This window comes from Phaenicophaeus curvirostris, chromosome 11, assembly GCF_032191515.1.
Source record: "Phaenicophaeus curvirostris isolate KB17595 chromosome 11, BPBGC_Pcur_1.0, whole genome shotgun sequence".
Taxonomy (NCBI): domain Eukaryota; kingdom Metazoa; phylum Chordata; class Aves; order Cuculiformes; family Cuculidae; genus Phaenicophaeus; species Phaenicophaeus curvirostris.
Window position 1 is genome coordinate 2,875,669 of NC_091402.1, and position 22,032 is coordinate 2,897,700.

Below are 22,032 nucleotides of genomic sequence, written 5' to 3' on the forward strand. Positions count from 1 at the left end.
ACGAGACCAACACCCACCTCACCATGACCTCCTTTCAGGCAGCTGTAGACAGTGATAAGGTCTCCCCTCAGCCTCCTCCAGGCTGAACAACTCCACGTCCCTCAACCACTCTAGATCCTTCCCCAGATTCATTCCCCTGCTCTGGACACGCTCCAGCCCCTCAATGTCTTTCTTGTAGTGAGGGGCCCAAAGATAGGCAATGCAATGTCACTTGGAATTAGAAAGTTACTCGAACCCCTTATGAAGGCATCTGTAAAAGTATTTGGATACAAAACCTCCAAGGTCACTCTAAGAGGAAAACACAAACTCGCGCAGAAGCCATCTGCGGTTGAAAAACCTTGTACTGTTCACCCTTAAGACCCACAGCAGTTTCAGTTACATTTTAACTCTGAAAAACACATCACCTCATCTTTTCAATATACCTTTCCAGTCAAAGTTTTTGACAGCCAAGATCCATGCGAAGTGAAAAGTCAGTCGTCATTCCAACATCATTTTAATCTCCACCGAGGGAAAATAATATAAACATGTTAACAGAAACAGAACATGTTTTGGGAAAGGCTGTATGTATTATGAGAGGGGTTTAGTTGATAGAAATGTAATTTATAATCTTACAAAAATTATATGAAAGAACAACATCTCGGTAACATCAAACGGCATAGAAAAAATAAATCTCCAAATTAGTTGCATTCTGATGGTCCCAGTGAGAACTTTAAAAGTGCTTTTTACTAACAGTGTCGCAACTCAAGATCAGTGCAATATATCAAATCTGGTTTAAAGCAGGTACTTATAGCAGTTGTGCAAGTTCTTACAATTAACAAACCTCATCAACCTAAAAATTAACACTAAGCGAGGTAAGTATTCTAATTAGAATGAAACATTCCTTAAATAGCTTATACACCGATTCCACTACAGGGGAAACATTGACGTTCCTTCAGATAAAGGCTCAAACCTAAACATGAGGTGAAAATTTACTGCAAATCAGTGAATACTTGGAAGTTAAAAAGGCTCTTGCAAGATATACAGCTTAGTACGTTTATGACCCAATGCAATAAATGGCACCTAATGCAAAATACATCAGATTAAACAAACCAAACTTTACAGTTAGTGCACTAGATTTGCTTTTGAATGCACTATTTTGTTCCCAAATCCTCCTAGCAGCTTCAATATAAAGTCAGCACATTCCTTTCTTGTAAAAATTTCACTGTATTTTTATCTGCAAATATGAACTATGTGGTTACCAAGGAGTACTGTTACTCCTCAAGAAGGTGAAAACCACAGCACTGGTTGGGATGGGGTGGAGACGTGATCAGAACTCACTCTTCACTGTTCCACACATGAAAAGCTGGCAATAACAACAGGTACCCTCGTATTTCTACGTGAATATTTCCTGCAGTTCTCAGAACTCTAAAATCAGTTTTCATTTCATTGTAGTTTCTTTACTTTGTGATTTACGATGCATAGTAACTATTGCCTTTTATATGCAAGCCTCGTTCTGAAAGAGGCAAAACCCAGACTGTTAATGCTGAGCCCTTATGGCTCATTTGCATATGGAACCAAAGGCGTTTCATATTTTATTTCTCAAGATGTTTATAGGTAGGATTTAAGTCACTACTAACAACAGGCATAAAATATAAATTAATGAACTTTCGTTCCGATAGGCTATGGCTTAAAAACCAACTAACTGAACCGTTATTTATAGTATTGCACTTAACTTTAGTATTAAACTGACAGTTGAAGCCTGCACAAAACTCGTTTTATAACAGCATTTCAATTTAAAAAAGCAATAAATAAAAGGCAGTACCTGAACCAAAAATACCAGTAGGTTTAGTCCATATTTCTCCCACCACAGTCTGAACCGCACCATCTGAAACAGGGCTGGGACAGTCTTTGGATACCAACTGCATAGCTCGTTCCACATAATGAACTACCCATAACAATAAGAGAAGCAATTAAAGCTTTCTACAGTAATATTATAAACTGAAAGACAGTACCCTTGAGAATAGGTCTCAATTAGCTTTAAAAGGATCTGTTTCATTTGCTGAAGACAGCTTCAGACGTTAGACGCAGTTATCCTGTGACTGTATTATCTTTCCTGTGTTACTCTACAGACAAGTTGAGACGTCAAATGTGTTATATTTAACCCGGCGACGACGTGCAGACTTCCTGCTCCTAAACCAGGAAGCTGTTTCCTAATATTTAGTACCTTGCCATTGCGGTGACAAGTTGGTTAAGTCTTTAGTAGAGTCTCTTATCTGTTCTGCGTCGGGGTTTCCAGCTCCACAGTCACTAGTTCCTAGCCAATGAGCCCCAGGTTGTGCAAATTGAGGATGGAATCAGCAATAATCCGCGCTGTCTTCTTCTGGTAGCCTCCAGACGTCACCATCAGGATGGGGATTCTGCGGCTTCTGGCAGCTTTGAACACGACTTCATCTCTTTTCACAATTCCCTGCAAGTTTACAACAGTAACAAGAAAAAAAAAAAAAGAGAGGAAGAAGTGAAATATTATATTTTCATTATAGCCTATGATTTATGGATTCATTGTATTGGAGGCTTGATAAGTGATTAAGTCCTCACATTTTAGAATATGAATTAAAAAATTAAAGTCCCATTAGCAGGTTTACCAGCATAACCATTAAAAAGAAAAACAAAAAGCCTTGACTTGTTTTTAGAGAAGACAAGAGACAGAAGTCTTCAGTACAAATTCCTGCTCAAAGGCCATAAAGTCTAAACTGACTACAAAGTTTAGAAACCTTCCCCCTATTTCACAGGTGTAGAATTGGGACTCAAAGACCGCTGGAACTCAGAGCCCTTCGGTTTGTGCTCAGCCTGCATGGCACCCTCTCACAGAAGCTGAGCAATTTGATCAAGACTTCAGAAACCTACAGAAGCATCAAAAATTCAAATCAGATTTGATATGCTCATAATCCCTGCTGAATTACAAGCTTCCAGTTTCTTTAATAAAAGGTAATACTAAAAGAATCCATGGCTGAAGGGGGAGTTGCAGAACATGAGTGATGCTAAATCCATAGAAAAGAAAATAATCCCAAATAACATCTTACTAACAGAGAGGGTTATGGAACTGAAAAATTAAGATTGGCGACCAAGAGGGACTGTGCTGATGCTGAACCCACAGCACAGCAGACTTGGATTTCCAATAATAACATGTGGATAAAACCAGAGAATTTAGAAATAAGTGAGAACAGAATTAAAATCTATTTGTGGAAAAGTAAAAGCAGAGTTCCAGAGACACATAGGCGACAAATAATCCATCGCAGCTCCTCAAAACAACAAGACTAACAACATAATAGGTGACAGCTTACAACAGACAGCTCAAAAATTAAATAACTGCAAAAGCTGGAGAAGAGAAAAAGGATTACAAAGCAACCAAATACAGAAAACTAAAGAAGCAGCAGCAAAAGTGTTATAACAAAATGAATGTGCACGACTCAGACTGCTTAGAGGAAGGCTGTAAATACATCAAAAAAATATTATCCTGCCATTAAAAAAAAATTAAACCACAAACAAACGGTAAAGGCAAGGAATGAAATTCAAATGTAGCTGAAAAATATTCTGTAAACTCCCATAAGAGCAACGTGCTTTGTTGCAGCTTGACAGAGCCCTAGAAAGGAACAATGGGAGCAAGGAATAACAACTGAAAATAAGACAAAGGGAACCAAAGCATTATATTAAGAACAGATCCTTAAAGGAAGTAACAGAATTACAGAGTGTGCTGTAGGTCCAGGGGGAACCATCGCTGGATGCAGCAAACATTAAACCACCCAAGAACTGGAGGCAGCCACTATTCATGGAGCCTCATTGCAGCTCTGGTGGCTGAGCCTGGAAGAACCAACGGGAAAACAGGTGGGCCGATCGGCTGACGCCAGCATGCGCCTGCTACCAAGAAAGAAAACACATCAAACAAAGAGGACAGCTCGATACAGTTCCTTCTTCAAGGAAAGGCAAGTGGCACTTACCTGCTACGCCTCACGTCCACCACAGGTGGCCTCAACAGTCATTCCTAGCACTCTGACAAGGCACAACTGGGAGCAGAACCAGCGCTGCAGCAGGATTTTAAACTACAAATGGCATCTGCCCTGTAATACTGCCAAGTGGGCTAATGAACCGCAAAGAGATGAACTATCCAGGTTCAACGCCTTCAGTTCCAGAAGTTTTAGCGAACTGGGATTTCAAGCCTGGTGAAACATGCCATTCACACCTACGCCAACAAGGTCAAAGACAAGAAACTCTGCTCTCCAGTCAGAAAGCAACAGCTTGAGCTACATAAATCTTTGCTCCACCAGCCACCTGAGCCACTGTTTGTGCAGAGAAATGGCTCTCTGCATTTCACCTCTACTTGGGAACACCACAATTTCACCTCTTTTCTCACACCTACATTTTCTCTCTCTCCCCACACAGCATCCAACAAGCTACAGCAACTCATTCTTCTTGGCAACTGACACTGCTCCTACGTAAATGGCAGGTGAAAATGTGAAAAGGCACCTATTAATGCATTCTCTGTCAGTAGCTTCCATATCTCAGGGCTCAGTGCTGGATCCAGCCCCGTTCAATGTCTTTATCAATGACCTGGATGAAGGCATCGAGTGCACCCTTAGCAAGTCTGCAGATGACACTAAGCTGGGTGGAAGTGTCGATCTCCTGGAGGGCAGGGAGGCTCTGCAAAGGGATCTGAACAGGCTGGATCCCTGAGCAGAGTCCAATGGCACGAGGTTCAACAAGGCCAAATGCCGGGTCCTGCACTTGGGGCACAACAACCCTATGCAGTGCTACAGACTAGGAGAAGTCTGTCTAGAAAGCTGCCTGGAGGAGAGGGACCTGGGGGTGTTGGTTGACAGTGACTGAATATGAGCCAGCAGTGGCCCAGGTGGCCAAGAAGGCCAATGGCATCTTGGCTTGTATCAGAAACGGCGTGACCAGCAGGTCCAGGGAGGTTATCCTCCCTCTGGACTCGGCACTGGTGAGACCGCTCCTCGAATACTGTGTTCAGTTCTGGGCCCCTCACCACAAGAAGGATGTTGAGGCTCTGGAGTGAGTCCAGAGAAGAGCAACAAAGCTGGTGAAGGGGCTGGAGAACAGGCCTTATGAGGAACGGCTGAGAGAGCTGGGGGTGTTTAGCCTGGAGAAGAGGAGGCTGAGGGGAGACCTCATTGCTCTCTACTAGTACCCGAAAGGAGGTTGTGGAGACGAGGGCGCTGGCCTCTTCTCCCAAGTGACAGGGGACAGGACAAGAGGGAATGGCCTCAAGCTCCACCAGGGGAGGTTTAGGCTGGACATTAGGAAAAACTTTTTCAAAGAAAGGGTCATTGGGAACTGGCAGAGGCAGCCCAGGGAGGTGGTTGATTCACCTTCCCTGGAGGGGTTTAAGGCACGGGTGGACGAGGTGCTGAGGGACATGGTTTAGTGTTTGATAGGAATGGTTGGACTCGATGATTCCAGAGGTCTCTTCCAACCTGGTTATTCTATAATTCTATCTCTTGGTGGTCACTGCTTTCCAAAAACATCTGCTCCACCAAATGAGATCTTACAGCTCAGGTCCTATCCTCTCCAAGGTCAAAACAAGAACAAGCCCCTCAGCACTTCAGGGACCTGGTTTGGTAGTGGATGGGTACGGCTGGACTTCATGATCTCAAAGGTCTTTTCCGACCAAGCAATTCTATGATTCCTTTCCCCCTAGAGATTTATACACAGCTTCCTCAGCACAGGAAGGACATGGATCTGTTGGAGTGAGACCAGAGGATGCCACAGAGATGATCCAAGGGCTGGAGCACCTTCCCTTTGAGGACAGCCTGACATAGTTGGGGCTGTTCAGCCTGGAGAAGAAAAGGCTCTGTAGAGACCTTAGAGCAGCTTCCAGTGCTGAAAGGGGCTCCAGGAAAGCTGGGGAGGGGCTCTTGATCAGGAGTGCAGGGAGAGGATGGGGGGGAATGGTTTTCAGCTGCAAAACGGGAGACCGAGATGACATCTTAAGAAGAAATATTTTGCTGTGAGAGTGAGGAGGCCCTGGCCCAGGTTGCCCAGAGCAGTGGTGGCTGCCCCATCCCTGGAGGGGTTCAAGGCCAGGTTGGATGGGGCTTGGAGCCCCTGGTCCAGTGGGAGGTGTCCCTGCCCATGGTAGTAAGTTTGGAACTGGCTGGTCCCTTCTAACCCAAACCATTTTGTGATTCTATGATTCACAGTGGCTCCCAAGCCGTTCCACCCTGGACCCACCAAGAACTTTGCAGGCAGGCAGAAAGCAACAAAGCAGCTGCTCAGTGAGAGAAGCTAAGAATGAGGGAATACACAGGGAAGGAAATAAAACCTAGCAAGGAACTGGAGGTCTGTGCTAAAGGAAGCATTTGAGGACTAAAGTACTGCAAACCAGGATGAAAATGGAACAGATCTAGTGATGGCTCAATTAGAAGGGAATCCAAGAGCTCGCAAACCAAGAGAAAACTTCTCTATATTGACCTGATGGACACTAACAGAGAACTAAATATGCAAACAGGAGAGACAAAACTGAGGAGCTGTCAGAGAAGGAATCATTAAAAAAAAAAAGAAATGAGATCTGTAGATTCTTGTTTATTTTGAGAAAAGTAGACTTGTCATAGCTGCAAGGTGACTACTTCTATGAGGCTAAGAATAAATCACAACTTAAATCTGGTACCAATCCAGAGAGAGAGCAGGCAAACTGAACTGAAAAAGGGTAATGGTATTTGTATAGAAAAGAATGAGGAAAGGCAAAAAAATCTGTTCATTTTCTAAGAATACACAGACAGACTGCACAAAATTGCTAGGACTGGAAGGTACAGGAAAGCAGCTTAAAACAGCGGTGAGCACTACCGAGGAAATGAAGTGGAAGACACCTACTGGGGGCAGGTGACAACAAACATCACAAATCGGGTTATGTGAGGGTAAAAGACACAAAGAACAAACCAAAAAGGAGAAGTAGGAGTCAGATGAAGTGTGAAAATATATACCCCTCTGGTTACTGTATTTTAGAATGAAGACAAATGATACTGGAACAGGCACGTGAAGAACAAAAATGTTTAGTCAGGAAGAGACCACAAAACACCTGTGGTGACAGAGCAAGGGAGATGCATCCATGCATATCAACAACAGGAAAACTGAGAGCAGCCCTGCAGAGGACTTGGGGCTGATGGTTGATAACAAGCTTGACATGAGCCAGCAATGTATGCTTACAGCCCAGAAAGCCAACCGTGTCCCGGGCTGCACCCAAACATGCCAGCAGGGCGAGGGAGAGGGTTCTCCCCCTCTAGTCCACTCTTGTGAGACCCCATCTGAGGGCTGCTGTGTCCAGTTCTGGAATTCTCAACACAAGAAGGACATGGAACTGCTGGAATGGGTCCAGAGGAGGCCATGGAGATGATCTAAGGGCTACAGCACCTCCCAAATGAGGACAGGCTGAGAGAGCTCGGGTTGTTCAGCCTGGAGTAGAGGAGGCTCTGGGGAGAACTCAGAGCAGCTTCCAGTACCTGAAAGGGCTCCAGGAAAGCTGGGGAGGGACTTTTTACAAGGGCCCAGAGTGACAGGATGAGGGAGAATAGCTTTAAATTGGAAGGAGAAGGATTGAGATTAGACATCAGGAAGAAATTCTTCACACGAGTGGGGAGGCCCTGGCCCAGGTTGCCCAGAGCAGTGGTGGCTGCCCCACCCCTGGGGGTGTTCAAGGCCAGGCTGGATGGGGCTTGGAGCCCCTGATGCAGTGGGAGGTGTCCCTGCCCATGGCAAGGGGGCGGAAGTGGTTGGGCTTTAAGGTCCTTTCAACCCAAACCATTCCACAGTGCTATGATTCTGTGATACTATGCATACTTTACATGAACAACCAGCCAGAGTTGCTCTCCAGACTACCTTCAGTGTCTTGTAAAGAGGGAAAGGCTGTAGGTAACCCCATATGATACAAACCTGAGGTGAAATAGCAAGTCCTCCCAGTGGATCACCATCCAGAATATCAGTACCAGCATTATAAACAATGATGTCGGGCTTTAACTCATTTAATGCTCCTTCCACATGAGTGTGGACCTTCTGAAGGTATTCGGTGTCCTCTGTACCCCACTCTAATTCCACCTTGCGTTTTATGGCACCTAAAAATAACAAAATATTTTGTTGTTATTCAATATATGAAATACTGCTTTGAAAGAAAACGCAAGATTTAGACATGCAGGAGACAAGATAATACTTCTTGATGCTGTATAAACACATTGCATTTTCACAAAAGCTCGAATTAGAGAAAATCATTCAAGTACTGCTTTCCCCAGCAAATGTAAGCGCAACGACCTTGAAAAAACTCCACTGAAGAGAGGAAAATTAGATGCTGGGGGGAAAAAAATCAGCGTCCCTGAGACACAAGTGGAAAATGTTATTGAAAAGCTGATCCACATGGCCATTCACCAATCTGCAAAGACACCATATAGAAAGTTATTAACTTAAAAGTAACCTAAATAAAACACAGGGAAAGAAAACACTGAACTGCTATTGCAGAGGAAGCGCTGGGGGAAAACAAGATAAATATCGCTGAGAAATTATTAAGATGTTGTATTTTTACCACAACACTCACAACTTCGCAGCAAGGGATCATGAATTTCTGTGAACTGCTTTATGAACAGATAACAAGATTCAGCTTTGCCCCAAGCATTTTCAATTTCACGTTCTTACTCTGTAATCCTACCAGAAGAGCAAATATCTACTCTTAATTTAAATCAAATTATTTCTAATGCTTCTAATAAGGCATTAGAAGTAGAAGAGGAGAGTTGAGAAGGTAGAGACAAGAAAACCAAGGTTATGCAGCCTGGCTTTGGGTGCTTTTACAGAGTTAGCGTAACTCTCAATCTGAATTAATCAAATCGAGGTCAGAGGCAAGGTGTGACTTCCACCCCACCATACCCTTGAATATGCCTTGAATTAAATGACTTGGACTTTTAAACCTTAAGTGTGGATTCAGCACAAATGCATTCACCATACAATGATACTTATTTACTCTCCTAATTGCTGGGAGGTTTTTTCCCCTGCTTTCCATACTTTTTCAACATCAGCAAATCATTCCTTTTTCTTTCCTTTATTTTATCACATCAACATTAGTTTCAAAGATTCTGATTCTTTTCGATATTTCTCCTGAATTCCTTTGCTATTGTTATATAAATGCTCATCTAAGTCTGCACAGCTGTGCTCTTCTGAGGAGCACTTAGAGCCTCTTCAGGGGAATGAATCCACTGCCTGGGTAGAGCTTTAGAGGAGGAGGGAAACACATTAGCCTGGGGAACAAATAAGTATTGTTCTGACAAAACTATTTAGAAGGCGAGATTGTCAGTAAGACTCCATAGATGATTCTGAATCAGATTCCATGCCTCTGCAAGTCTGTTGTCTCCCCCACAAAACACAGAATTACAGTGATGAATTATTACCCAGGTCAGGAATTCCTAGTGGATCTGTAGGTTGGAACACACACAGCTTTTGTATTTGATAGCCTTTTGTCCACCTCTTGCTAATTAGTGAATATCCTTTGCAGCTTTGAAAACTGCGAAAGGACACGCAGACCAACAATGATTTGTTAAGGCCTGGACTTTGAGTTTCAGCTGTCAACTTTTCATGCTTGCTATTGAGTGAACCAGTTCTTTTCCCCTCTTCCTAAACTTCCGTGTAATTCCAAACCACTTCCCTCCTAGGGACCCAAGGTGCTTACGTGTAAGCATTAAATAATCGTAGTTACTTTATTTTTTCCTACTGAAACTCACAGGGCAAAAATAAATGTACAGAAGAGACTCCTGTAATAAGCATGAAGAAAATGAGTAGGAACTCCTGGGAGGCAGCAATCAGGTAAGTTTTTACCTTAAGGACTGAGCCCCATGAACCAGCAGGAGGTGTCCCTGCCCACAATGGGGGTGTTGGAAGTGGATAGGCCTTGAGGTCCCTTCCAACTCCAACCATCCCGTGATTCCAATAGCGAGGGAAAGCACAACAGTGCTAACCCTGCTGTGACATATCAGTGATCACTGAAAACCATATACTCAATGACAAATGTTAAAACAGAAAAATCTAGTTAATATTGTTGCAACGAAGCTTATCAGTAAATGAAGAAATTATCGAGCAACCCAGTAGATCTTCTGCATTTTGCAATATAGATATCATTTATACTTACGCTTAGCAAATCCGTCCCCTGGATAAATGTATCTATTGTACACATCCATAATATATACCCGATGGTCATCCATGAAGTCTCTCTCATGGCCATTCCCCTGAAGGAAATTTACAGTTAGGTATTCTGAGCACACTAACACAGAACTAAATCATCTGCAAATTCTACAGTAATTAAGACTACAAAGATCTAACATTTTAAACTCCTGTGGCGTTCCCTTATTTAAAGTCTTGAGGGTTACTTTGAGGTGTAGAGTTTTGGAGTATCACTCTGAAGACTGCAGGTATTACCAAAAGCAACATCCTTGTATCTCTGTAAAGGTAATTATTACAGATCTCATTGCATATATAAAAATAATTGTAAACCAGTAGCTAATTGTCTTCAGCAGTACCACAAAAGCAACTACAACCACCAAACAGATCTCTCATCTTCTAACTGTGCTAAAAAAAAGTCATTTTCAACTGCTGCAGGGATGCTCATCCTCACACAAGGGCTAATGAATAAATAGACTACAGCTCTCGTGATAATTCAAGCCTTAGTGGGATAAGTAACCCCTGGAAAAATTACCAATGCTAAAGACCCAGACTTCAACACAGAATAAGCAGGTCTATAGAGAGGATTCTCCTCCTCCACTCCGCTCTTGTGAGACCCCACCTAGAGCTCTGTGTCCAGTTCTGGGATGCCCAACATAAGAAGGATATGGAACTGTTGGATTGGGTCCAGAGGAGGCAACACAGATGATTCAAGGGTTGGACCAGCTCTGCTATGAGGACAGGCTGAGAGAATTGGGGTTGTTCAGCCTGGAGAAGAAAGGCTCTGGGGAGAACTCAGAGCAGCTTCCAGTACTGAAAGGGGCTCTTGATCAGTGAGTGCAGGGATAGACGAGAGGGAATGGCTTTAAATTGGAAGAGGGAAGATTGAGATTAGACATTAGGAAGGAATTTTTCATGATCAGGGTGATGAGGCCCTGGCTCAGGTTGCCCAGAGCAGTGGTGGCTGCCCCATCCCTGGAGGGGTTCAAGGCCAGGTTGGATGGGGCTTGGAGCCCCTGATCCAGCGGGAGGTGTCCCTGCCCATGGCAGGGTAGGGGGGGAGCCAAAACCAATCTGTGATTCTATGACATTGTCTATTCCCAGGAATGCCCTTGCACTGAGTGTAAAGACAGATGCTCAAGTGAAAACTCAGACTCAATATTTCCAACTCCCTAATTTCTGAATTTAAACAGTACTCTTTTGGCTTTCGTTTAGACTTCTTTCCACTGGTATAAAAATCATCTTTTGGCACTAATCACTAAGATCATTTCAGTGACGTCAGTGTATCATACAGGACTCCAGCCCCTACCCTCAACAGGACTTCATTTAAACTAAGAAATGGGCATTTCCACAGATGTCTCTCTAATTCAGGAACATCATTTACGTCCCTGGATGGTAAGGCTGTTTTTCTCCTATAACAAGAATGAATCACTGGGCTAAAGCTCATCAATGTGTGGAAAAAAAGCAAAGGGGAATGGCAGAACTGCCTTTCTTTACGGTAAAAAACATTGCAACTCCTACTTATTTCTTCAGCACTTCTGGTCCACAAATAAACTGCTCATGAAGAGAGATGGAGGAACAGGAGAGCCTCTGGGTGAACCATTTTCTTATGAAAGGCAAAACTCACCAATGCACCAAGACTTGGAACACTTACAAGATGAGAATATCTGCATAGCTAACAAGGATCTGCTGAGCTATGACTTCACACCCCTCTCATTCCCACAGAAAGGGACCAAAGGGGAATTCAGTTAGCACACAGTGACCACCAGCACCACACCAGAAAATCAAAATACAGCTTTTTGCTAAGAACAAAACACACCCCAAAAAAGCACAAAGCCCCTCATATCCTGACAGTGACGGCTGAAGACAATCAGGAACACAAACCATTTTTCTATTGCATAATCCATCTCCTTATTTCATGGTGATTTTAGGATGTCTTATCTTTCAGATAAACAGAAATGACAGGAGATGGAGAACTTGCAGTCATTAGCCTTCCTCGTACCACAGAACTGTTTACAAATGGTTTATTTATACATAACAAATTATCTTCAATGCTTCAGGTGGGATGTAATTTGGGTGTATTAACCGCTTAGCTAAAAATACTCTTTCCCAGCTTTCAGGCTTTGTTTTGGAAATTCTACCAGAGCTGAGATTTGTTCTCAGTACCTACAGTAAATCACTTTAGCAGGTGAAGAACAACATATTCGTTACCTCATTAGCTTGGAGCCAAGCTTCCCATTAAAGCACTGAAGGTCAAATTCATCCCCTGCAGAGGCTGCTGCAGCAACCACACATACTGAACTAACTGTAATTCTGCTTTAAGAGGTTCTTGTTTGTTCTTAGATACCAGTCTCCTCTGGGGACCATCCTGCCTCAGATCAGTACGCAACTCAGTATTTTTACATTGAGCCACATGATGGAGCTAAAACTCAGTTTAATTTTATTGAACTGGCTTAATGGCCATTTAGACCATGTTTGAACACAATGATCCTGGAGGTTTTTTCCCAACCTAGTGATCCTGTGATTCTGGGACCATGAAATAACTAAACATCTAAACTTTCATCATTTATGTTTAACTCTCTGTTCTGGGAGTTGACAGTTCACACTGCTATTAGAAAAAGCAGTATCTACCACACATGTATTTTGAGCAAAATGCCTGCAGCACCTAACACTGGTAAGCTACTCACCTGATGAGCGTCCAGATCAATGATGGTGGCTTTAGATACCCCTTGTACTCTTTCAAATAAGAACTGGATATGCAAACAAAGAAAAGACAAGACAGAATAAACCAGAAGCTTGAAGTTCACACAGTGCATTACTTCTGATTTGAATGTAGCCCATTAATTCACCAAATAAGTGGCTAAATCATCCTAATATATTTAAATATAAAAGCTTTTGTTATTTCACATAAAAAGAAAATCATGGAATGGTTTGGGTTGGAAGGGACCTCAATGCCCATCCAATTCCACCCCCTGCCTTGGGCAGGGGCACCTCCCACTGGGTCAGGGGCTCCAAGCCCCATCCAACCTGGCCTTGAACACCTCCAGGGATGGGGCAGCCACCACTGCTCTGGGCAACCTGGGCCAGGGCCTCCCCACCCTCACAGAAAACATTTCTTCCTAATATCTCATCTGAATCTAAAATCTGAAAATAAATATTTTTGTGGTTATACAATAAAAGACCCTGTGCATTTCCACCAGATGAAATACATAAAACATTTAGAGCCACATGTACACCTGTTTACTCATAGAGAAAGTTGGTGGGGAGAGGGAAGGAGACCTACTCATCTCCTCTTTCTTCCAGAAAGTACCAAAGACAACATGGGATCCAGGACACGTCTTTCCACTGCATCACTCACTATTTGTAAAGTAGACTCCATAAATAAGGCAGAAGACTCAACTGGGGCTGTTTAGTCTGAAGAAGAGGAGGCTGAGGGGAGTGCTCATCTCTCTCTGCAGCTCCTGAAAGGAGGTTGTAGCGAGGCAGGTGTTGGTCCCGTCTCCCAGGTAAGAAGTGAAAGAATGATACAAAATGGCTTCAAGTTGTGCCAGGAGAGGTTTAGATAAATTAGGATAAATTTCTCTACTGACAGAGTGGTGAAGCCCTGGCAGAGGCTGCCCAGGGCAGCAGTGGAGTCAATGTTACTGGAGGGCTTCAAAAAGTGTGTAGATGTGGCACTTTGGGACATGGTTTAGCAGGCACAGTGGTTTGGTGCTGACAGTTGGACTGGATGAGCTTGGAGGGTTTTTCCAACTTTCACCATTCCATGATTCTATTCTAAGCCCAATGGCATGGAATAACATGGAGCTCAGGGTAATGAATCCTGCTGTAGCATCACTGGTTTAACACAGGCATTGCTGGGCTGTCTCTGCATCCTGCGCCAGCCAGGTCCAATGAGGGACTATAAAGCTGATCATGGCATCAGCACTGCCAGAGGCTGGAGCAGAACTAGTGACAGCACAGAGAAAGCAACAGGAACAAATGTGGGTTGGGACAGGGTGAAGCAAGAGCTGCTCAGGCCCCAAAACATCAAGCAGCTGACTTCATGAGATAAGTGACAGCATGAGCGAGGCCCATCACTAGGAAGTGAGAAAGAGTCCTCTGTGATAAGCATAAAATCCACCATTCAGGAAAAGCTGCTATAGGGATTGGAGGCATTAACGTCACTTCTAGTAGCAATTCATTTCTTACTCCACGTCTGTGTGGAAAATAGTATTTTTAAGTCTTTGAGTCTCAACTTTGACAAGTTATTATCTTTAATATAGACATCGTAAGACCCAAAGATTTTGTAGCTCCTATCATTTCTCAATCTGTATTTTAATGATAGGGAAAACAGAACTGTGTGGATCACTTTTCTGCAAATTACCACGTACAGAAATTAGGATGTTATGTCATATCGTGTGCTGCAATCATTCCAGCTTTTTTATGTTTGATTAGTACAGATACTTTATAAATAGTTGAGTATACAAATATACCACAGCACATTTGATAAAAATAAGCTGTAATTGCAGAAGGCTCTTTCTTCAGCCTTTCAACAGCTCAACACCAAATGCATTCATTCCGTTCAGTGATTATTTTGGAGACATCCGCATTTTTATTCATGGATTTTATCCACTTTGAGCACTGCAGCTTGATTCGGAGAGAGGATTTCTGCCTCTGCATTTGTCTTGATTGTAACCACTGAAACTACATGGAATTTTCAGGTTTGACTGCAATGCTAGGATAATTATCATTGAGGATATTAAAAGCCATTCTGGTTTGATTTGGAGTGGAATTTTTGCAAGACAACGTTGTTAATCCATTGTAGTGGTTCATATTTACATTCATACTTCTGAACGCCACAACTCTTCTCTTGCACTTAACAATAAATACTGCTTACGTGCCATGTTCTGCAGCACCAATTGCCGCACCATTTCCCTATTCCCACCCATCTAGAGATGACTATTTCCTCCTGTTAAGATGTAAATTACTTCTTACAAATCTATGTGGATTTTTTTTTCCATTTGCACAAATAGGAGAAAATACTGGTTTAAGAGTTAAGAGTGCATCTTACCTTTATAGCCAGTGTGATATCTGCGTATGCACAAAATCCTCCACCTTTGTCACTTGAGCAATGATGAAAACCACCTCCTAAACATAAAAACCATGAAGAGGTAAAAAGCTAGCAGCTAAAAAACACAGACGGTCTTTGCAGAGATCGCTTACATGGCAGGCACTTCATTCTCTCTAGCAAATACTGCACCCAGAGCTGGTCAACCCTTACCTGGCACCACAAACCATCTCCTCGGGTTTCCATACTCGTCTTCCATGGGGCCAGCCAGGGCAGCAGGCAAAGGACCTGCAGATGCCCACACTAAAGGGGTTGAACCTTTTGTTTAGCAGCCACCCCAAGAGCTAAGAAACAACTATACGTAAGTCTGGTGCCTCCCCAACAAAGCATCATGAAAAGAATACTTGGATCTCCCCTCCCAAAACACATTTTTCACATAACCACTTAACACATTTTTTATATAACCACACATATATATAATATATATTTATATAACCACTTTTTACATAAACCACAACTTTTAACTGCAAAACCCACTACAAGTATCTAAGCAAAAGACTTAGCAAGCCTGCTTTATCTATTAGTAAAATGACAGGCTTTTGGGGGTTGGTTTTAATGCCTATTTAATTTTTAATACTGAATATTCACGTTGTAGAAGATGTGTAAGAAATAATGGAAAACTCCCAGAACGGATGAGGTCCGTGAAAAGAAGCCAAGTCTTGCACAACCCAAACTACTGTTTCAAGAGTTTACTGGTTTAGCACTGCTCTTTGCCCTGAGCAAGAGAGCAGGTTTATATGCACTATATTCTTCAGAATTTATTAATTCGAGTCTTTTACAGGAAAAATTGCACAGCCAAACCCAGAGACGAACAGCTACAGCCCTGCTCTCCAGCACATCAACCAACTCCTGGTTCTGGTGCAACACAGAGATCAACTGATGACAAGATCTATTAATATTATTTAATCATTTAATGAAAACAAAGATTTTATTGAAATACTTACAATCACTCTAAATATTTCTCCTTAATTTTTTTTGCACTACTTCAATGCAAACACTTTTCTTTATCTACAATATCATATATTTATCCAGTTCTCTTTTTCTTCTTTCCAAAAAGTGTTGTATTTAATTATAAAAATGCAATAAGGGTGATAGTGGAGAAGAAAAATTCACTGCTGCTTCCGTGTTTTTTCCTTTAGAATTGATTTGAGTTAAATCAAATCAAGTCACTCTGTGTTTATAAACAGAACACACCCCGTGCTAAATGAAAATAATATGATTTGAACCCCACTGTTCCTAGAGTCAGCTGATGCAGAGTTTGTACTTACCCACATTGATTGCCCAGCCTCTATCAACAGCCAACTTTCCTGCCTTAAGAAAAAGACAGCGAGAACTTCATCAACGACTGAAACAACCATTTCACATTGCTTCCACCCCAAATACGACCATTGGCATTCAGACACATCCATGGACTTATCACATGTTTTACCACTGCAGGTTATTCTGAAGCACATCTCTGAATACAAACCATATAAAACTAGTGGAGGGGTAGGACGAGGTGGAACAGTTTTCAGCTGAAATAGGAGAGATTGAGATGAGATCATAAGAAGAAATGTTCTCCTGTGAGGGTGGGGAGGCCCTGGCCCAGGTTGCCTAGAGCAGTGGTGGCTGCCCCATCCCTGGAGGGGTTCAAGGCCAGGTTGGATGGGGCTTGGAGACCCTGATCCAGTGGGAGGTGCCCCTGCCCATGGCAGGGGGTGGGACTGGATGGGCTTTGAGGTCCCTTCCAACCCAAACCATTCTATGGTTCCAAAACTACTCTCAGCATAACTAGTTTAATAAACAGGTGATCTCTCATCTGTATTTCATTCTCTGGCAGTCAACCAGACCTAAAACTGCCTGTGCCAAAAAGCCAGCCCCTAGCAGAGACATGAAAAAGGGGAAGTACAAGTGTTTGTAAGAGTGAAAAATGAGCAATAAACCATAATATCTCTCATGTAAAACCAAAATCCTAGAGTCATAGAATGTTTTGGCATGGAAGAGACCTTAAAGAATGTAAGGTCAAAATCCTGACAGTACAGATTAACATAATTTCAGCTGGGGATGGGGACAAAAAAAAAATGCTACAGTACAAAGTGTCCTGCAACTTCTTTTATTTTTTAAATTAACATGCGTAGAACAGAACATTGTCAACATTTTTGCTTTCAATATAGAAAAAATTGTGCATGTATCTCTCCTTTAAACTCAAAAGACATTCAGAGAATGGAAGGTATGGACAGAGAAGAGATACACAAGGCTTAAATGATGACATTTTCATTGAAAAACTTGATTTATTTTGGCCAGGAAGAGAGAGGCAAGTGTTTGCCTGCAGTATTCCCCAGAATTCATATTGAAAAAAAGATACTGTTAGCTATAATTTAAAAAAGGTAGTAATAAGGTAAAAACAGATTATTCTTTCTCATAATCATGGAAAGAAGATGCTACATGTCATATTTGAAAAGAAGCTGGAAAAGTTGAGAGTTCTTCAACACCAATATTTATATTTGAACAGTTCTAATTTACTATTAAGAAAACTACTGGGAAGATAAACATAGCCCTGTTATGAACACACTAACTTACACAAATTAGATCTCAAGGAAAGACTGCAGTTTCTGAACCATAAAGCCCATTAAGTCACAGAGAAAGCACATTATCTGTGATTTAGCATACTTCCTAGGGATTCCTCACCAAAACCCAATCTTTCTGTATTGCTATGAAATCATTAAAAAGTACAGAAACTCAACAGGAATGCTTATGATAAACAGGACCACCAGGAACAGAAGATTGTACTTCTGACTTGTACTGTACACATTACTGCCTGATGAATCAAAATCGCTTATGAAGTACATACCTGCTTCCTGATAATGGAAAAAGAGGTAAAAGTAACAGCACAGGGCATCAAAATCAATCCAAAAGTGAGCAGTGCTGCCATCTGTATTCAGGAGGCAGGAGAGAGCAGCTTCCAGTCCTGAAAGGGGCTCCAGAAAAGCTGGGGAGGGGCTCTGGATCAGGGAGGACAGGGACAGGACTAGGGGGAACGGTTTTGAGATGAAAAAGGGGAGACAGAGATTGAGGTGAGATCTTAGGAAGAAAATCTTTGCTGTGAGGGTGGGGAGGCCCTGGCCCAGGTCGCCCAGGGTAGCTGTGGCTGCCCCATCCCTGGAGGGGTTCAAGGCCAGGCTGGATGGGGCTTCAGCCCCTGATCCAGTGGGAGGTGTCCCTACCCATGGCAGGGGTGGGACTAGATGGGCTTTGAGGTCCCTTCCAACCCAAACCGTTCCATGATATGGAGACATCAGACAACCAGTGGCTCATTGCTCCAAAACCACATCTAGAACTAGCAAATACGCCATTGCGAATTAAAGAGAAGGCAAGCACAATGAAAAACATCACTAAACAATAATAAAAGTATTGACTAGCTAAAGCCAAGTTGAAATCAATTTCATACACATATTCAAGACCCTCAAGAAATTCCAAAGGCAGAATATTCTAGATACTACCCAATCATTTTTCTCTTCCACCATTTCCTTGGAAACCCAGCAGCTGGATGGGACACAGATTTCACAACGGAGTATTGAAATATCGAAAGAGATTGGTGGGTTTTTTCCCCCCTGTCAGGTCTCAGGCTGAGCAGTTCTATCATTAAAAATAAGTAAATACAACAGAAAAGCAGGATATTTCATCTTGTCTCAAAATCTGCTAACAACTGGCTCACCTCTATCGTTTCATGTTGTGAAATCCAACAGGGGTGAAACATAATAGCACCAAGAACCACTTCTACAAACAAATGATAGCACAGAACCACAGAATCACTTCATTGGAAAAGACCTTTGAGATCACCGAGCCCAACTGTACCTGTCTACTGCTAAACTATATCCCTGAGCAGCTTGTCTGCATGTCCCTTAAATCCCTCCAGGGATGAGGACTCAACCACTGCCCTGGGCAGCCCATGAAATAGCAACAGTTAATCTCATATTGGCCCCACAACATGAATGAACACTCAGAGAACCGCTCCACCAAACTTTTGGGCTCGTTCACATTATCCTCATGAGTCAGACTCACACAGATTCAACCTTTTCCACTGTTTCTGAAACCCATACTGCACTGCTTTTAATGCACTGGTCATAGAAGAACTCTATTTTATTTATGTCTTTAATGGATTCTTGACACATTCACAACGGTAAGCATTTAAAAACAAGAAACCTCGATCCCAGTGCAGATGACCAAGTACCTACACTTCTGTTGGCAGAAATGTGTAGCTACCTATTAGCCTGTTTCTGAAAATAATGCCTTTACTTCATCATTCATTTACAGCTTCCCAAACGCGCTCACCTTCAATATCTAGTAGCTCACCTTTAATACCTAGTAGCTACAATAAATCATATTCTCATATCTGGCACAGAGTAATCTGAAAGGTTTGTCAACATAGAGAAAAGTGTTCCTCAGTAACTGGCTTCAAATAGCTACAGAAAAAGCAATGTGGGATTCTATCTTTACATGTGCACCCACTGCAACAGCCGCCTTCAAAAGAGTAACTAAAATGCAGCAAAGACCTATTGGTATTATAACATTAATAGGATTCTGTCTTCGATTTATGTAAGTGAGCCTGGAAAGAGAGCTCAGGACTGTCACCCCCTGTTGCAGCACTGTGCTGTACAGCTCCTGAATTCCAGCTCTGATATGACAAAGAATGATAAAAAGGGCAGAAAAGGTTCCATTAGTTATGAGTTTACAATTATGAAGGCATCTTTTCCTCAATACATGGTTTAAATAACTCATTCTTGGCTCCAGCCTTCAACTGTTGTCTTTCCTTCTACTTCCTCAGCATCTCTGATGGCAATTCTCTGGCAGAATTCAATGCCTGGCATCCTTCTACACCTCTGACCAGTGTACACATTTAACTAATTAGGAAACTATTCTGTTAAAGTGAAACAGGCTACTTCTCACTTGAGTTCACCTGAGCTTCCTACGTGGTATTTACAATAGGAAAGAATAGATAAATTCACTTTAATCACGAAAATGGGCAAGCTGATACAGCTTTGAGATTTAAACACTTATCGAGTCTCAAGAGCAACCAAATCATGCATCTCTTCCCATGCAGTACCAAGGTTGTTAGGCAAACATGTGCTTTAAAAACACCTTCTATATTATCAGTTTTGAACCCTCCCATCCCTAGAATTTGCCTGTATTTGAATGCTGTCGAAAACTAATTCACTTTCTGTAATTTCCATACATCCTCCATGTCTATTAGCACTTGTCTAGGCTGCCCCTTGCTGTCTCTTCTGCTTCGGAAAATTATGGACCGTGAAATTGAGTATGGCCTTCACCACGGCAGCTGCTAAAAGCTGCAAATTCTGCTGCTCACAGTCAGGACTGTATGCTAACTACCTCCCCTCTACCGTCTGCCAGGGCCCAGGCCTTCGACTCGTACAAAACATCACAACTCAAGTTTATAGTGTTTTCAAACCATGGAATCACAGAACGGTTTGGGCTGGAAGGACCTCAAAGCCCATTCAGTCCCACCTCCTGCCATGGGCAGGGACACCTCCCACTGGATCAGGGGCTCCAAGCCCCATCCAACCTGGCCTTGAACCCCTCCAGGGATGGGGCAGCCACCACTGCTCTGGGCAACCTGGGCCAGGGCCTCCCCACCCTCACAGCGAAACATTTCTCCCCAGGATCTCACCTCATTCTCCACTCTTGCAGCTGCCAACACTTCTCCCTGGTCCTGTCCCTGCACTCCCTGATCAAGAGCTGTTGTTCTGATTAACAAGTTTCAAAACAACACAAGCGAATCACCTTACCATTATGGTTCCTCCTGTCTGGGTTCGAAGAGGTTTCAAGACTCTTCGCTGAACAACGAAATTGGGAAGAAAGGCAACCGGTGGGATTTCGGTGATTGTAGCCACAACAAATGACCACTACAGGGGTAAAAAAAAAAGAGTTCCCATCAACACAGCCTGTCTTAATGATGCAGTTGCCATTCACTGAAAAACAGCTCGCAGGTCCTTAGGAAGATGAATATTTATAGATGGAGGTGACCACAACAGTCCTTATTAGTAACATACAAATACTTTTGTCCTCCAATTATCAACTATGAGAATCACCACTTATAATCCTCATCACTCCGTTTGTCAGATTTTAGTACCAAATGCAAACAAATCAGCTTTTTTTCAACAAGCTGGTATTTCAGAAAATCCAACGTGCCTGAGGTTGGGAGGAAGAGCTGTAAATGTCCTTCAGCAGGATTAACACCGAGCTACACCTGATATATTGTTCAAACCTAAAATATCTTTTCCCGTGTCAAGTCAAAAGGATGGACCAAGGGAAAAGGAAAAACAAACTGACAACTCTACTAAGAAGTTCAAATTCTTGAGGGAACATACTGTGCAAATTTTAGCATGGAGAACCGATTAAAATTTATTTAGCGCATTAAACACTTCTGGAAAATGTTGTTAAAAAGTCATCATCGAGAATATGATTTCAAGGTTAGAACACAAAATATTTGCAATATGTAAGTGATTTTTTGGCAAACACATATAGATGACTTCAAAGAAATTCTACAAATACTGCAATAACACTTCTAATGGTATTTCAAACTAAGTCCCAAGCAAGAATCACAGAATCATGGAACAGTTCAGGCTGGAAGGGACCTCGAAGCCCATCCAGCTCCAACCCCTCCTCCCATGGGCAGGCCTCCTCTGACCTCGCTCCACCAGCTCCATGTCCTTCCTGCGGTGAGGACTCCAGAACCGAACACAGGG

General features: G+C 42.6%; 1 protein-coding gene across 1 annotated transcript in view; it reads right to left on the reverse strand.

Moving 5' to 3' along the window:
- Positions 1-365: 365 nt before the first annotated feature.
- Positions 366-22,032, reverse strand: part of HDAC11 (histone deacetylase 11) — a 28,795-nt gene continuing 7,128 nt past the window's right edge. Inside the window, exons 4-10 of the mRNA XM_069865697.1 lie at positions 21,073-21,189; positions 16,558-16,600; positions 15,233-15,309; positions 12,867-12,929; positions 10,151-10,247; positions 7,921-8,099; positions 366-2,446 (exon numbers count right to left, since the gene is read on the reverse strand). Coding sequence (XP_069721798.1) covers positions 2,294-2,446; positions 7,921-8,099; positions 10,151-10,247; positions 12,867-12,929; positions 15,233-15,309; positions 16,558-16,600; positions 21,073-21,189 — 729 coding nt within the window. The 3' untranslated portion in view covers positions 366-2,293. The remainder of the gene's footprint in view (positions 2,447-7,920; positions 8,100-10,150; positions 10,248-12,866; positions 12,930-15,232; positions 15,310-16,557; positions 16,601-21,072; positions 21,190-22,032) is intronic.